This window comes from Haliotis cracherodii, unplaced genomic scaffold (assembly GCF_022045235.1).
Source record: "Haliotis cracherodii isolate W230 unplaced genomic scaffold, xgHalCrac1.p SCAF_7, whole genome shotgun sequence".
NCBI lineage: Eukaryota > Metazoa > Mollusca > Gastropoda > Lepetellida > Haliotidae > Haliotis > Haliotis cracherodii.
The window spans coordinates 41,539,858-41,557,739 of NW_027266330.1; the positions used below are offsets into that span (position 1 = coordinate 41,539,858).

The 17,882-nt window shown below is 42.9% G+C and overlaps 2 protein-coding genes across 2 annotated transcripts in view; one reads left to right on the forward strand and one right to left on the reverse strand.

Moving 5' to 3' along the window:
- Positions 1-17,882, forward strand: part of LOC139448541 (muscleblind-like protein 2a) — a 329,809-nt gene that overhangs the window by 69,427 nt on the left and 242,500 nt on the right. The gene's annotated exons all lie outside the window — the stretch shown is intronic.
- LOC139448894 (uncharacterized) lies at positions 10,486-11,373 on the reverse strand. The gene has a single exon (XM_071230412.1). It carries the CDS (start codon positions 11,371-11,373, stop codon positions 10,486-10,488), a length of 888 nt encoding a protein of 295 aa, XP_071086513.1.

A 17,882-nucleotide genomic window follows, 5' to 3' on the forward strand; every position in this document is an offset into this window, starting at 1 on the left:
GATTAAACCACTGTTGTTGATAATAATGAGTTAAAATTTGTACCCACAGCCGGCATTGGTAAATATCTAAGAGGTTGGAAGATGGATATTAATTCCAACATGGATGTTAATTATGTTAAGCCCATTGTATCGAGCAAAATTAACGAGGAATTAGATGATTTAAATAGTATAAAATACCAGCTGACGATAAAAATGTCATTGAGTAAAAGTAACACAGACGATAGCACTGAATATACCGAACCATATTTCCGAAGTAATCAAGAAGTTATAACTGAATCCGATACTATAAGCACATCATTAGATACATCAATACAACGGATACAAGAATCTTTAGAACGCTGGACTAATAGAGGTTCGGGTTGGGGTGTGGATAAAATCGATAGTTTATATTTAGATATAGCAAATTATATTCCTTTCAAAGGTAGATCTTATATAGATTTACCCCCGAATTATAAAAAGAAAAGAGCCATAATTAATGTAAAAAATAAAGGCAATGACTGTTTCAGAATGATGATAAGATCTGCATTGTTCCCCGTAGACAAACATCCGGATAGACCTTCGAGCTATCCCCAAAACGATGGAATCAACCTTGATGGTATCAATCTCACAAATTGATAAGGCAGAAAAGCTATAATTTAGCTATAAATGTTTTTGGACATTCTTCTAAAGGAATTGTTGTACACAGGATAAGCTTTGCTCCGGAACATATTCCCAGAATCAATTCATTTATGATAAAAAAAGATGGTAAATATCATTATACATGGATAAAGAGTTTAAACAGGCTATTATACGATCAAACAAAACATTAGGAAAAGAAATATTTCTGTGAAAGATGCCTGCATGGGTATAGCAGACAAAAGCTATTAGAAGTGCATAAAGAAGACTGCAGAGGTGTTGGACAGAATGGTATCAGGATTGATATGACTAAAGAGGGAAAAAATATATTAATATTTGAACATTATTGTAATCAAATGCCAGGACCGTACGTAATTTACGATGACTTCGAAGCACTTATCAAACCTATAGAAAATACCGAACGCAATAGTGATAGCGGTTTTACGTACAAAACTCAAGAACATATTCCTTGTGGGTTTGGATATATAGTTGTAAGGTATGATGGGAAAACAAACCCATCCGTGATTTACAGAGGTCACGATGCAGCGGGAAAGTACCTAGAATATCTACAAAATGAAGAGAGAATAATCACGGACAATTTATCGAGTAAAAAACCCATGTGTATGACGAGGGATTATTGGAGGGCCTATAAAAAGTTGACTAGTTGTCATGTTTGTAATAAACCACTGAATGGGGATTCTGTAAGAGATCATTGCCACCTCACAGGTAATTATCGGCGAGCCGAGCATAACGAGTGTTAATTGAAACTAAAAATGAATTCTCAAACAATACCCATCCCCGTTGTGTTTCATAACCTTGGAGGATATGATTCACATCTCATCATGCAAGCTATCTCAAAGACCGACAGCGGTTTAACGTGTATTCCTAATAGTATGGAAAAATACATATCATTCTCATTGACTAAAAATATACATTATACGGCCAAGGATGGGAAAGCCGGAATAAAGCAAAGTAATAGGCTTAGATTCATAAACTCCGTACAGTTTCTGTTGCCTTCCCTGGACAATTTAGCTTATGCGAATAATCCCGATGACTTTGCAATAACAAATCAATATACCGATCAGATAACACGTCATTTGTTTTTGAGAAAAGGTGTATATCCTTACGAATATATGGATGATTGGTCTAGATTCAACGAAACTAAATTACCACCCCTTGAATCATTCTATAGTAACTTAACAGAATCTAAAATAACCGATGCCGATTATGAACACGCTCTGACGGGGTGGGATAAATTAGGTTGTAAGAATTTAGGCGATTATCACGATCTGTACTTAAAAAACGATGTACTGTTACTCGCAAATATATTCGAGATATTTAGAAAGACATGTTTAAAACTATACGGCTTGGATCCGTCATGGTACTATTCCAGTCCTGGACTATCGTGGGATGCATTGTTGAAGAAGACCGGTGTAGAACTAAAATTACTCATTGATTATGATATGCACTTGTTTATTGAGAAAGGATTAAGAGGTGGTATATCAATGGTAGCGAAAAAGGTATTCTCAGTCTAATAATAAATTAGTGGAAGGATATGATCCGAGTAAACACAACACGCACATATTATATCTTGACACCAACAATTTGTACGGATGGAGTCAACCTTTACCCACAGGTGGTTTTGAGTGGGTCGATGTGAATGATATCGAAGTGAATGATATCCTCACAGATTCCGATAAAGGGTACATAATAGAAGTTGACTTGGAATATCCAAATTTGTTACATAAAGATCATAACAGTTATCCGCTAGCTCCCGAGAGATTAATGGTTAATAAAGATTGGATGTCGGAATATTAACACTCCTTGATGGGTAATACAAGGTTAGCTAAAAAACTCGTACCAAATTTGATGGATAAGACAAAATACATAGTTCACTACAGAAATCTCCGGTTATATCTATCGTTAGGTATGAAACTAAAGAAAATACACAGAGTTCTAAAGTTTGATCAAAGCCCTTGGATTGAGCCCTATACAAGGCTGAACACAGATTTAAGAAAGATAGCTACCATCGATTTCGTAAAGAATCTATATAAGCTCATGAATAACTCAGTATTTGGTAAAACTATGGAGAATCTAAGGAAGCGTGTTGATGTTAAATTACTGAGGTCTTATGAGGAAGAAAGACTCAGGAAACTTATAGCCTGTCCGGCTTTTAACAGAAGGAAGATATTTGATAACGACTTAGCCGCGTTGCATATGCAGAAGAGTAATATAAAATTCAACAGACCGGTGTACGTTGGTATGAGTATTCTTGACTTGTCAAAACACTTAATGTATGACTTTTATTACAACGAACTTAAGAAGAAATATGGTGATAGATGCTAGGTGTTATATACCGACACAGATTCTTTGCTGATGGAAATGCAAACTGAGGATGTGTATAAAGATATGGCAGAAAAAATAGGTATGTACGACACAAGCGATTACCCAAAAGATAATCCACTGCACAGCGTAGTAAATAAAAAGGTGTTAGGTAAGATGAAGGATGAATGTGCTGGGACCCCTATAGCTGAGTATGTCGGATTAAGACCTAAGATGTATTCTATAAAGAAGTCCGATAATGGAGAGATAAGAAAAGCTAAGGGTGTTAAGAATTATGTTGTAAAAAAGCATATCAAACATGAACAGTATAAAGAAGCATTATTCAACGGTAGAACATTCAAACACGAGATGAACTCTTTAAGAAGTTACAATCATAGGATATATGGATTAAGAATGACCAAGACATCATTATCCCCCTTAGATACAAAGAGATGGATTGATAAGAATGGTGTAACTACCTATGCTTATGGTTATGGTGGTAATACTGTATCGTTGGGAACTATGAGCAACTCTTCTCACACAAATGCCCTGCCCGTTCCATCTTTAAGATAATAAAGAATAGGCTCTCCTTCTTTCATAACAAACCGACTAATGTTATATATCTTAAGGGACCAAATCAGATCGGTTGCGCGACGTAGGCCTCCTTCGAGTTCACCGGGCTGGTTTAAATATCTTACACTTACTCTATCCGGAAGATTTTGTTCTTTGCCTCTCCTCGGTGCTGAAGATTCAGAAGTCACAGATTTCATTTTAATCGCATCAGATGGTTTCTTCCCGATTAATCTTGTTACTTCATTATTCAGCGCTGATACAACAGCTGATAATCGTGTCACCCATTCGGTTGATCTTAATCGTTCCGATTTCATTTCGATCACATACTGATATCAAAACAAACGTTCCGCTAATGTCCGGTTAAATCTTTCAAAAATAGCTTGACTACGATGGGCCTCTTTCCCCATGCCTGATTTCGACATCGTGGTGATCCCATAAACTCACAACCAGGATCTACTTGAAGTAGCTTAGGCCATTTTAGTGGTCCGAGTTTATATATACAACTTAATGTGCATTAGCTACTTCTGATGACTTTTGAGGTTAATGGCTCAGCCTCTTTTTATCGACTAGCTACATCCACTACAGTTAAAGCGTATTTATACGTTTTGTGTCTTACCTTATCATCGGGAAGAAACAAGGTCAGCCTGATGAACTTCATTCGTTGTAAAAATATCAAACTTCTTCCTCAGTATATAACGCGGTACCAGTAAGTATATTTGCCACATCGCTTGTTTCTTTAGCCAATCCTTGGCCACATCTTTAGATACCTTAGCCGCGGTGGCTAATTTTTGTATTGCTCCTATACCTTTCCAATATCTTCATGGGCTATAGTAAATTTTATTCATTATTAATTAATATTGATGATTATTTTAATACGACTCATAACGATCGTTGAATCGCATCAGCGTTTTGACATAAAAAATTCCATCTGTAGTGGCGGTATAGATATATAAATCTGGCTCCAGTGGAAGTGGTCCAGAATTCCCATTACCTATACTACTGATGAATCAGTTGTGAGGATGAAGGGTTTGTTTTGGTCGGGATATGCAAGGATGGGGCTGCTGCAAGGGCTTGCTTTAGATTTTCGAATGCCTTTTGTCAATTTTTGGAGCAATCAAAAGATGAGTCCTTTTTCAAAGGTTGTATGGAAGTTGAGACAATGCTAGAAAAATTTGCGATAATAAGAGGCCAAACCTAAGGAATGACGCACGTCAAGGACATTTTTAGGGGATAGGACCTGTGCGACTGAATCTATTTTTGAAGGATTGACATGGATGCCATCTTTTCTGAAGATATGCCCTAAGTAGGTGACTTGTTTTGTCGCAAATTTACATTTGATTGGTTTAAGAGTGAGTCCTGTTTCTTTGTTCTTTTGGAATACTGCCTTGGGGTGATTCAAATGTTCCTAAAACGTTATGATGTAATCTACATATATTAGTAATGTAATGTAATGCCAATTCATTTGTTATCGATTCTGAAATGGTTTACTGAAATGAGCATTTTTTTAGGCCAAAAGAGAGGTGATTTCATTCAAAAACACCATCGGATGTCATGAAGGCCGACTTCTGTTTTAGGTGTGGATGGAGTGGTATTTGCCAAAAGCCACTAGCATAATCAAGGACATTAAAGATTTTGGCATTCCTGTCACCTTCAGCATAAATGACATCTTCAAAACGTTGTAGAGGGACAAATAGAGGCTTGGTAACTGCAGTGAGGTGTCTATAATCTATGTAAAATCGGTAAGAGCTTTCACGGGTTTTTTAACCATGACAACGAGAGAGTGCCATTATGAAAACCAGGGCTTAATGATATTGGCGTCTTGCACCTGTCTGGGCCATTCTTTCCTAATGGTTGCGTTTTACCTATAAAAAGGGAGTCTAATTGGTCTGGCGTCCCCTGTTTCTATTTTGTGATGATGTAGGTGAGTCCTACTTCTGACCAAACTGAGGCAAAAACTGATCCTTGTAATTTGAGAAATGCATTATACTTTCAATGTTTGTGAAAAATGCTTTTAGGGACAAAAGCTTCACGACGATCAGGGGTATTGTTATTGTGCAAACCACTGCAATAGTTATCTTTATCCCAAATATTTAATTGTTTCAATATGGTTTCAAAGTGCACCAATATTCTATCGCCTTACAAAACCTGATTGACATGGTCAATCAAGAGACGTTCCCAGATCATCGACTGAAGCGGACGGATTGTACACCTAGTAGTCCTGTTGGGCAAGGCCACCGCCTGACCAGTGACTACGTGGACGATAAAATATCGCCGTCTGACTTCCTGCTAGTAAGTGGCAGAGTGAGTCTACGTACCGCGAACATTGACCTCTCGATATATCATACACCACTGGCTTGTTCTTTCAGTTGTACCGTTTATCTTAGCATGTTATTTGTCTCTGTCCAATGGTTTGGGTGTGAATGAACAGTACTTCGTTCCTTTTACAACCATATCTTTTGTAGGCTGGCATGCTGCAAGTGCAGCAAAAGGTTTCATTTCTAACTCCAGATCCTCTGATCTCGGTACTCTCGCACGGGGGATTGATTCTAAACCATTTTGTAACAATATTCAAGGTGTGGGCCCAACGTGTCCAGCTTTCAGTTTGGTAACGTTTCTATTGTTTGTCAGTTATCATCAAAAGTGTTGTTATTTATGTCCATCATCCCCAATTGAAAAGGTCATTCCTCCAGTAATTGTGAATACAACATGTCAAGTTGAACACAGCTTTCTAACAATTTGAAGAAAACTTCACACTGGGTTTTGCTACACATGGTGTTGTAAAACATTTACATTGATTATATGAAAATGCCTTATTATACTGCTATTTTCATTGTTCTGCTTTAAAATCTGCTTTAAAACCACGTCTGTACAGTAAGTATGTTTTCTTTCCACAGGTTGAATTTGAAATGTGTCGTAAAAACAAAATATTAGCTCTCTATTAGGAAGAAAACAATATCATCTTCCTCTCTTTCAATCCATCCTACCCCCTGTCTGTTGTTTGCAACCCTAACTGTCTGCATAAAATGCGTGACTGTCCATTTGAGACAGGTGTGAACTGCCCTCGGGTTGTCAAAGTAGGGCAGATGTTGAAGGCCGTCGGGTCTAACTGTCTTCAGGGTTGTCAAAGTAGGGCATGTGTTGAAGGCCGTCGGGTCTATCTGTCTTCAAGGTTGTCAAAGTAGGGCAGATGCTGAAGGCCGTCGGGTCTATCTGTCTTCAGGGTTGTCCATGTAGGCCAGGTATGGAAGGCCACGGGGTCAAACTGTCTTCAAGGTTGTCCATGTAGGGCAGGTGTTCAAGGCCGTCGGGTCTAACTGTCTTCAGGGTTGTCAAAGTAGGGCAGATGTTGAAGGCCGTCGGGTCTAACTGTCTTCAGGGTTGTCAAAGTAGGGCAGATGTTGAAGGCCATCGGGTCTAACTGTCTTCAGGGTTGTTAAAGTAGGGCAGGTGTTGAAGGCCGTCGGGTCTAACTGTCTTCAGGGTTGTCAAAGTAGGGCAGATGTTGAAGGCCGTCGGGTCTAACTGTCTTCAGGGTTGTCAAAGTAGGGCAGATGTTGAAGGCCGTCGGGTCTAACTGTCTTCAGGGTTGTCAAAGTAGGGCAGATGTTGAAGGCCGTCGGGTCTAACTGTCTTCAGGGTTGTCAAAGTAGGGCAGATTTTGAAGGCCGTCGGGTCTAACTGTCTTCAGGGTTGTCAAAGTAGGGCAGATGTTGAAGGCCGTCGGGTCTAACTGTCTTCAGGGTTGTCAAAGTAGGGCAGATGTTGAAGGCCGTCGGGTCTAACTGTCTTCAGGGTTGTCAAAGTAGGGCAGATGTTGAAGGCCGTCGGGTCTAACTGTCTTCAGGGTTGTCAAAGTAGGGCAGATGTTGAAGGCCGTCGGGTCTATCTGTCTTCAGGGTTGTCAAAGTAGGACAGATGTTGAAGGCCGTCGGGTCTAACTGTCTTCAGGGTTGTCAAAGTAGGGCAGATGTTGAAGGCCGTCGGGTCTAACTGTCTTCAGGGTTGTCAAAGTAGGGCAGATGTTGAAGGCCGTCGGGTCTAACTGTCTTCAGGGTTGTCAAAGTAGGGCAGATGTTGAAGGCCGTCGGGTCTAACTGTCTTCAGGGTTGTCCATGTAGGCCAGGTATGGAAGGCCACGGGGTCTAACTGTCTTCAGGGTTGTCCATGTAGGCCAGGTATGGAAGGCCACGGGGTCTAACTGTCTTCAGGGTTGTCCATGTAGGGCAGGTATGGAAGGCCACGGGGTCGAACTGTCTTCAGGGTTGTCCATGTAGGGCAGGTATGGAAGGCCACGGGGTCTAACTGTCTTCAGGGTTGTCCGTGTAGGGCAGGTATGGAAGGCCACGGGGTCTTACTGTCTTCAGGATTGTCAAAGTAGGGCAGATGTTGAAGGCCGTCGGGTCTAACTGTCTTCAGGGTTGTCAAAGTAGGGCAGATGTTGAAGGCCGTCGGGTCTAACTGTCTTCAGGGTTGTCAAAGTAGGGCAGATGTTGAAGGCCGTCGGGTCTAACTGTCTTCAGGGTTGTCAAAGTAGGACAGATGTTGAAGGCCGTCGGGTCTAACTGTCTTCAGGGTTGTCAAAGTAGGGCAGATGTTGAAGGCCGTCGGGTCTAACTGTCTTCAGGGTTGTCAAAGTAGGGCAAGTCTTGAAGGCCTGTCTGCATGATTGTCCACGTACTGCAGGTGTATCGGTTGACCATAAGTTTAGATTAACATATTACAGTATTCTATAATTTGAAGGAGAAAAATGTGAAGCTGTTTAAATTATCTTGGTAGCAGACTTGAAGTCTGTACAAAAGCACCGTTGTGGGGACTTCTCTTCTTAACACAGATCATTTGCTATTATTCATTGGTTTTCTCGATGTATCAACGCGCACATATCAATTTAGTTTTTACAGTAATCTTGATTTATGGACGTGTTAAACAATTCTTTCTGTTCATAAATAATGGTCACTTTAGGCAATAAATGATATTAGGCACGTGCTCTGCAGCAGTTGGTGATTTAAGTGGAATTTCCTCTGAAACGTTAGCATGTGAGATCAGTCACATTTACTTTACAGCTCACAAAGTGTCTGCTGCTCTCATTGTCCCTGGTGTGATAAACGTGTCTAATTCCTGCATTATAACAACGAATCGTTCGGTGACACTAATCACTTTGGCGTTTGTTGTCTCATAAAAGCAGCTATTGGACATTTGAACTATCTGCTATATGTCAAAGCATAGTCGCCCCCCAAACATCTTCCCGAGGCAAGGGAGTTAACTGACGATACAATTCCTGTTTCCATCCTTGCCGAACTAGACTGGAATTTACGAGTTATGTCCCTTTTATGTCCCTCCTATTGACCAATCAGATTCTCCTTCTCCTTGCAAAATGGCGGCGCCCAGTCCAGACGATCTGATCAATAATCAAGATCTTTATTGTAACAAATGAGCCCTACATCGAAAGGTACATCAAATCACTTGAGCATCTGGATTAAAAACATGAAAACATTGGAAACCATCTGTCGACGCCCAGTTGACAGTACACATGCTCTGCTTAGTTAGTTAGTTACTTTGGAGATTTAACGTGCGCTTTCCGACTGATGCGTATTTCGCACACGGGCCCGGCCAGGCCATTTAATGTGTTTCCGAAAGGGGCGAAGGGGCGAAGAGGGGGCTTTAGGGGTTGCTTATATATCATTGGGAATTTTGAGATTTGGAATAGATGCCGATGGGGTTGGGGAGGAGAACTAAGGGAGCTGGATATGGTGGATGTTTGTTTGTTTATGTGATTTTGATTTGGTAGGTTATTATGTTTTTAGATGCGTTTTATTTGTTCCGTTTTGATTAAGAATACGCCTAATGCCTTGAAGTTTTCTAGTTTATTTTGTGGGTTTAGTATTGCTTCTAGAGTGAGAGCCTTGTTTAGATTGAGGGTGGTTTGAAATGCGGTTCGATGTGTGAGGTAGTGTGTGCAGTGGATGAGTGCGTGTTCTGGGGTTTCTAGTTGTTTGCAATGTGGGCAGTTACCTGTAGTGTGTTTTTTTATTTTTTTAGGTGGTTATTTAGGTTGGTGTGTCCTGTTTGGAGTTGAGTGATTACTCTGTCGATTTTTTTTGATGGATGGAGAATTTTTGGTTTGGTTAGTGGTTTGCGGAGCACTTTTTTGATTTGGCTATTTGAGTTTAGATAAAGGTTATGCCATTTTTTGGTGATTTTTTGTTTGTTTACACTTTTAATTTCTGATTTTGAGATGGGTAAGTTTAAGCTTATTTCTGGGATTTTGAGGAATAGTTTAGCCGCTTTATCGGCGTTTTCATTACCGTATATTCCTACGTGGGCGGGGATCCACAAGAAGGTTATTTGTTTACCTGCCTTAGTTAGGTCGTTGGAGTTTTTAAGTATTTGATTTATTAATTTAGGTCGGTATTTGGTATTTTTGTTTTGGAGGGCTTGCAGTCCACTTAGGGAGTCGGTAAGTATTAGGATTTTTTTGTGGTTTTTGGATTCTTGATTATGGAGGGCTGAGGCCATGCCCATTAGTTCTGCTGTGAATATTGATTGGTTATTTGGGAGTCGGAAGGATTGTGTGGTTTTAGTTGGTTGTGTGGTATGGACTCCGAAACCTGTGTGTTTGGAGGTCGGATCTGAGGATCCGTCCGTGTAAATGTGACACCAATTTGGCCAATTTTCGTGTATGTATGCTAGTGTGGTAGTTTTAGCTATGTTTGGGTCGGTTTGTTTATTTATTTGGCTAGCTAGTGTTGTGTCTATTTTAGGTATTTTAAGTTTAGGGGTGAAGATATTTGATTGTTTGCAGTTTTGTTTAAGATTTTTAATTTGGTGTTCATTTAGGTAGTTTGTTATTCTTTGGGAATATGGGCTCTGCAGTCGTCATGTTGTTTATGTACCCACTGTCGATTTCGTTCCGCGATTTTGATTGGACTATGCATAGACTCGTTAGTCCAGCCAACATACAGCTCCTGGTGTGATATACTAAGATGTGATCTTAGCTACTGGTGTGATGATGTCAGATGTGGTCTCAGCTACTGGCGTGATGTAGTGAGATATGTTGACAGATACTGGCGTGATGATGTCAGATGTGGTCTCAGCTACTGGTGTGATGTAGTGAGATGTGTTGACAGCTACTGGTGTGATGTAATGAGATGTGTTGTCAGCTACTGGTATGATGTAGTGAGATGTGTTGTCAGCTACTGATGTGATGTAGTTAGATGTGTTGACAGCTACTGGCGTGATGTAGTGAGATGTGTTGCCAGCTATTGGTGTGATGTAGTGAGATGTGTTGTCAGCTATTGGTGTGATGTAGTGAGATGTGTTGTCAGCTACTGGTGTGATGTAGTGAGACGTATTGACAGCTACTTGTGTGATGTAGTGAGATGTGTTGTCAGCTACTGGTGTGATGTAGTGAGATGTGTTGACAGCTACTGGCGTGATGTAGTGAGATGTGTTGTCAGCTACTGGTGTGATGTAGTGAGATGTGTTGTCAGGTACTGGTGTGATATAGTGAGATGTGTTGTCAGCTAATGGTGTGATGTAGTGAGATGTGCTGTCAGCTACTGATGTGATGTAGTGAGATGTGTTGTCAGCTACTTGTGTGATGTAGTGAGATGTGTTGACAGCTACTGGCGTGATTTGGTAAGATGTGTTGTCAGCTACTGATGTGATGTAGTGAGATGTGTTGTCAGGTACTGGTGTGATGTAGTGAGATGTGTTGTCAGCTGCTGGTGTGATGTAGTGAGATGTGCTGTCAGCTACTGATGTGATGAAGTGAGATGTGTTGTCAGCTACTGATGTGATGTAGTGAGATGTGTTGACAGCTACTGGCGTGATGTGGTCAGATGTGGTCTCAGTGGTTGTGTGCATTGTAATAATAACTACTAAAGAAATGTTGTCGGGTAGGATCATACCCAAACTCACTCCCATAATTGAACGCACGGATTGCAAGAAGCGTAGTAAAATACATGTACCCCATCCTGAGCAATGAATAACACAATGGTTTGTGTTGCACTTTATTAATGGTAATATATATAATTCTGTAACGTAAATAAATATTGCTGCTGGCATTTCAAGTAACCATACAAGAGATAATTCACATGTAAGGAACACATACGTGAAACATTCAGTTGTTCCGACTCATCTATTCGTAGGGAGCCAATAATTGTATTCAGCTGACTACAATACGATAGAAGATGCAGAAGTCCCACACCCGGTCGTTGCTGTGGGAAGGTGTATGCCAGTCACTCCATGAACAATAAAGTGTTGGTCTCTTTGCCGAGACGGGATTGATTGCTGCTGGTAAACACCGATAGGGATGTGAATGAAAGCCATATGTAATTACTGTCCAAATTGAACACAAGCTCCGCCAGTAAAGTTGGCACTTCCCTGTGTCTTGGATAATGTTATTATGGCTAAACACAAAATATATACTCTTGTTTCATAATGAGGAAATCGATTAAGATTTAAAATGGCGACAACAGTTTCGAAGTACTCGTTTCAAATCTGTCCGTTCCTTTCATTACTACAGTGCAAATAACGCCGTCCTTCGTCAGTAGTGAGGCATCGGAGCATGTGTTCGCCAATTTAAATCCTGTCAAAGGACATAGAATAACTTATCATTTTAAGACAGCAATGTAGTTTGAGCTGTCGCATGTTAAAACATCCTCCGTGTATCTCCGAGGCATGTAGAGCTGACGTCATCGGTACCCACCATGACAAAAGCCTGGCGTTAGATCATTACATGCCTGTCTGCCAGACTTTCACCCTCCCAACCCATATCATCCATGTTCAACTACGACGCTCTGTGTTTTTGTGTGCCTGTTGGCTCACTATTCAGTATCTTCCTAAACTGCTAAGCCATTAGTCGACCGCCTGCGCGCTCTGTTTAGAGAGGCGGTAATTACTATTAGATCTCGGGGTTCGAATCCTAAAATGTACTGAATGATATCGTTTCCTTAAGATACTTAACATTTGGAGAAAACTGCATTTTGCTGTGAGGTATGCATTTCTAGAACGTGCTTTGTGATTAGGTACAACGCATGCTGAGAGATTTCACACAGACAGATGGGAGCACGGACCGCTTATTACAGCCCATAAACTCCTCGGCTTTATGCCGTGTAGAATGAGCACACACCACCAGTACTCACATGTAATAGGCCATTGCACATCAAATTCACTCAATCTTGAAGCAATTTATTTCTTAAGGATAGTCCATACCTCTTGTATAAAACGTTGAGCACTGTTCTAATTTATATGCTTTCGGGAGTGACAGTTTTGAGACGACTCTTGTGTCACTTCATTTGCATACAGGTGCACGTTGTTATGTCTGACGGGGTAAGAGGCTCGACAACTCTCGTGTAATACGAGATGCAGGTCTGTGCAGCTGTTTAAATGAAGAAAGCACAATAGATTCGAGATGCATTTTGCGCGATGTAATTGTTTTCAGTTCTTCCCCATTAGCGTGTGATTTTGTCTAATGCATATATAATGGTTGCTCTAAATTACCTCCCCCTTTCTTAACCATGACCGCCAGACGACGCTGAGCAATGATTGACAGTAGTCGTGTAAAGTTTATTCTGCAAAATGATTATTAATATCTGATCGCGACTGTGAACGCGTGTCGGGTAATGAAATTTATCTTGTCAAAATTAACAGATGAAACAAACGTCGTTTGAAAAGCGAAGTTATCAATCAGTTTCAAAATGGCTGCTGCTCCAGACATCCATGTTGTCTGTACAGAATGTTCTGAAATCTGACTCATCATCTCGCGTATTTTGCGTGTGATTTGCATGCCCCTGTGCACTCGCGCCCCAGCGGTTCAAAAGACCTCTTGACAAATTAGCATTTGAGGGATTCCTACCCCTGCTACAATGAACCAAATCTGCCCAATATCTCGTCTCCAAAGAAGAAAGACGTTGAAAAAACTCTTCCCAGACACATCTGTCGTACAGTGTAAAGTTTGCCATTGAAAAGTTAATTGATACCCGCTAATTAATGAGCGATGATTGATGACTGGGTCCTTTTCATGTAAAGCACACAGGAGTATCAAAAAGAATGAAAATATAGGGATTTTCTCGGCCCTTGCGTAAGACGAGTTAATTAAACTTGTGCTTGAAATTGAAGCTCTGAACAATAGTCAAGATCGGTACAAACACGTGACAGAGGTTAAATACCCGCATGCACATTGTGGCGCGTGTTGTATGATACTTGCCAAAAAAACATCTACAGATTTACAATACAGATTTAACCAGTTTGTGTGAAACGATCGTTCTTTTGCACAATACAGTATAGCGTGGTGTCCGAGATTGTGTCAACCATTTAGTATGGGACGGTGTCAGCCATACTGTAGAGAACGGTGACAACCGGGGGTAGGGTGTGGTGTCAACCATAGTGTAGGGAGTGGTGTCAACCAGGGGTAAGGAGTGGTGTCAACCAGGTGTAGGGAGTGGTGTCAACCAGGTGTAGGGAGTGGTGTCAACCATAGTGTAGGGTTTGGTGTCAACCATAGTGTAGGGTGTGGTGTCACCCATAGTTTGGGTGTGGTGTCAACCAGGTGTAGGCAGTGGTGTCAACCATTGGTAGGGTATGGTGTCAACCAGGTGTAGGGTATGGTGTCAACCAGGTGTAGGGAGTGGTGTCAACCATCGGTAGGGTGTGGTGTCAACCATAGGTAGGGTGTGGTGTCAACCAGGTGTAGGGTATGGTGTCAACCAGGTGTAGGGAGTGGTGTCAACCATGGGTAGGGTGTGGTGTCAACCATAGGTAGGGTGTGGTGTCAACCAGGTGTAGGGTGTGGTGTCAACCATGGGTAGGGTATGGTGTCAACCAAGTGTAGGGAGTGGTGTCAACCATGGGTAGGGTGTGGTGGCAACCAGGTGTAGGGTGTGGTGTCAACCAGGTGTAGGGTGTGGTGTCAACCAGGCGTAGGGTGTGCTGTCAACCAGGTGTAGGGAGTGGTGTCAACCAGGTGTAGGGTGTGCTGTCAACCATGGGTAGGGTGTGGTGTCAACCATAGTGAAGGGTGTGGTGTCAACCAGGCGTAGGGTGTGGTGGCAACCATGGGTAGGGTGTGGTGGCAACCAGGTGTAAGGTGTGGTGTCAACCATAGTGTAGGGTGTGGTGTCAACCAGGTGTAGGGTGTGGTGTCAACCATGGGTAGGGTATAGTGTCAACAATAGTGAAGGGTCTTGTGTCAACCAGGCGTAGGGTGTAGTGTCAACCATAGTGAAGGGTGTGGTGTCAACCAGGGGTAGGGTGTGGTGTCAACCAGGGGTAGGGTGTGGTGTCAACCAGGTGTAGACAGTGGTGTCAGCCATAGTGTAGGGTGTGGTATCAACCATAGTGAAGGGTGTGGTGTCAACCAGGTGTAGGGTGTGGTGTCAACCAGGTGTAGAGAGAGGTGTCAACCAGGTGTAGGGTGTGGTGTCAACCATAGTGTAGGGAGTGGTGTCAACCAGGTGTAGGGAGTGGTGTCAACCATAGTGTAGGGAGTGGTGTCAACCATAGTGTAGGGTGTGGTGTCAACCAGGTGTAGGGTGTGGTGTCAACCAGGTGTAGGGTGTGGTGTCAACCATAGTGTAGGGAGTAGTGTCAACCATAGTGTAGGGAGTGGTGTCAACCAGGGGATGGGTGTGGTGTCAACCAGGTGTAGGGTGTGGTGTCAACCAGGTGTAGGGAGTGGTGTCAACCAGGTGTAGGGTGTGGTGTCAACCAGGTGTAGGGAGTGGTGTCAACCATAGTGTAGGGGGTGGTGTCAACCAGGTGTAGGGTGTGGTGTCAACCAGGTGTAGGGTGTGGTGTCAACCATAGTGTAGGGAGTAGTGTCAACCATAGTGTAGGGAGTGGTGTCAACCAGGGGATGGGTGTGGTGTCAACCAGGTGTAGGGTGTGGTGTCAACCAGGTGTAGGGAGTGGTGTCAACCATAGTGTAGGGAGTGGTGTCTACCATAGTGTAGGGAGTGGTGTCTACCATAGTGAAGGGTGTGGTGTCAACCAGACGTAGGGTGTGGTGTCAACCATGGGTAGGGTGTGGTGTCAACCAGGCGTAGGGTGTGGTGTCAACCAGGTGTAGGGAGGGTGTCAACCATAGTGTAGGGAGTGGTGTCTACCATAGTGTAGGGAGCGGTGTCAACCATGGGTAGGGTGTGGCGTCAACCAGGATAAGGGGTTAGTGTCAACCAGGGTTAGGGGTTAGTGTCAACCATTGGTAGGGTGTGGCGTCAACCAGGGTTAGGGGTTGGTGTCAACCAGGGGATGGGTGTGGTGTCAAACAGGGTTAGGGAGTGGTGTCAACCAGGCGTAGGGTGTGGTGTCAACCAGGTGTAGGGTGTGGTGTCAACCATAGTGTAGGGAGTGGTGTCAACCATAGTGAAGGGTGTGGTGTCAACCAGGTGTAGGGTGTGGTGTCAACCAGGTGTAGGGTGTGGTGTCAACCAGGCGTGGGGTGTGGTGTCAACCAGGTGTAGGGAGTGGTGTCAACCATAGTGTAGGGAGTGGTGTCTACCATAGTGTAGGGAGTGGTGTCAACCATGGGTAGGGTGTGGCGTCAACCAGGGTTCGGGGTTAGTGTCAACCAGGGTTAGGGTTTAGTGTCAACCATGGGTAGGGTGTAGCGTTAACCATGGTTAGGGGTTGGTGTCAACCAGGTGTGGGGAGTGGTGTCAACCAGGCGTAGGGTGTGGCGTCAACCAGGATTAGGGGTTGGTGTCAGCACTGAAATTCTCATTGGTCCTTTCATGAAATCTATCCTTACTTAAGATCGCATAAGGCGAGATGAGGCGCTTTAATCTCTCCCCGTCTTTTGAGAAAAGAAAAGCAATTAGGCTAACGAATCTCTTGATCCCAGACCGAGGGTGCTACGATAGAGGAGAAAACGGCGGGAAAACACGACGTATCGTCTGTTACTATAACATCAAAAAGACTTGGGCAGATTGCTCACTGTTTGTCTTCTTTTGATAGGCTCCTGTAAATTACATCCTTCTATTTGCAGCAGAAATTGTTCTCTTTGTGCATTGCCGAACTCCTTGCAGAATGGACGACTATATTTCCAATGGAATTATCGCCAATACTCTTTTTCGCATCAAACAGGGTTATATAGATGTAATGACGGTCCTTGGGGTCAGTCATTAACATCATTGAGAATAAAATTTCGGCATCAAAGAGGGCGTAAAGTGAAACAAGCAGATGTATTAGATTCATCTTTGGGGGGCCTCAGCGATGACCACATTGCATGATCTTTGTTCTCAAGGGCGTCCACAGTGTTCTGGATATTTCAGGAAGAAAAAACACCACAATCCACATAGACACTGCCATGTCAGACAATACCACAATCCCAAAGAGACACTGCCATGTCAGACACCACCACAATCCCACATAGACACTGTCATGTCAGACAACACCACAATCCACATAGACACTGTCATGTCAGACAATACCACAATCCCAAACAGACACTGCCATGTCAGACAAGAACACAATCCTACAAAGACACTGCCATGTCAGACAACACCACAATCTCACATAAACACTGCCATGTCAGACACCACCACAATCCCACATAGACACTGCCATGTCAGACAACACCACAATCCCACATAAACACTGCCATGTCAGACACCACCACAATCCCACATAGACACTGCCATGTCAGACAACACCACAATCCCACATAAACACTGCCATGTCAGACACCACCACAATTCCACATAGACACTGCCATGTCAGACAACACCACAATCCAAATAGACAACGTCATGTCAGACAATACCACAATCCCACACAGACACTGCCATGTCAGACAAGAACACAATCCCACATAGACACTGCCATGTCAGACAGCATCACAATCCCACACAGACACTGCCATGTCGGACAACACCACAATCCCACACAGACACTACCATACCAGACAATACCACAATCCGACACAGACACTGCCATGACAGACAGCACCACAATCCCACACAGACACTGCCATGTCGGACAAGAACACAATCCCACATAGACACTGCCATGTCGGACAACACCACAATCCCACACAGACACTGCCATGTCGGACAACACCACAATCCCACACAGACACTGCCATGTCAGACAACACCACAATCCCACAGAGACACTACCATGTCAGACAACACCACAATGACACTCAGACACTGCCATGTCAGACAAGAACACAATCCCACACAGACACTGCCATGTCAGACAACACCACAATCCCACATAGACACTGCCATGTCAGACACCACCACAATCCCACATAGACACTGCCATGTCGGACAAGAACACAATCCCACACAGACACTACCATGTCAGACAACACCACAATCCCACACAGACACTGCCATGTCGGACAAGAACACAATCCCACACAGACA

Coding starts and splice junctions, on each gene's coding strand:
- LOC139448894 (XM_071230412.1), bottom strand. CDS start 11,373: ATGCACACAACCACTGAGACCACATCTGACCACATCACGCCAGTAGCT.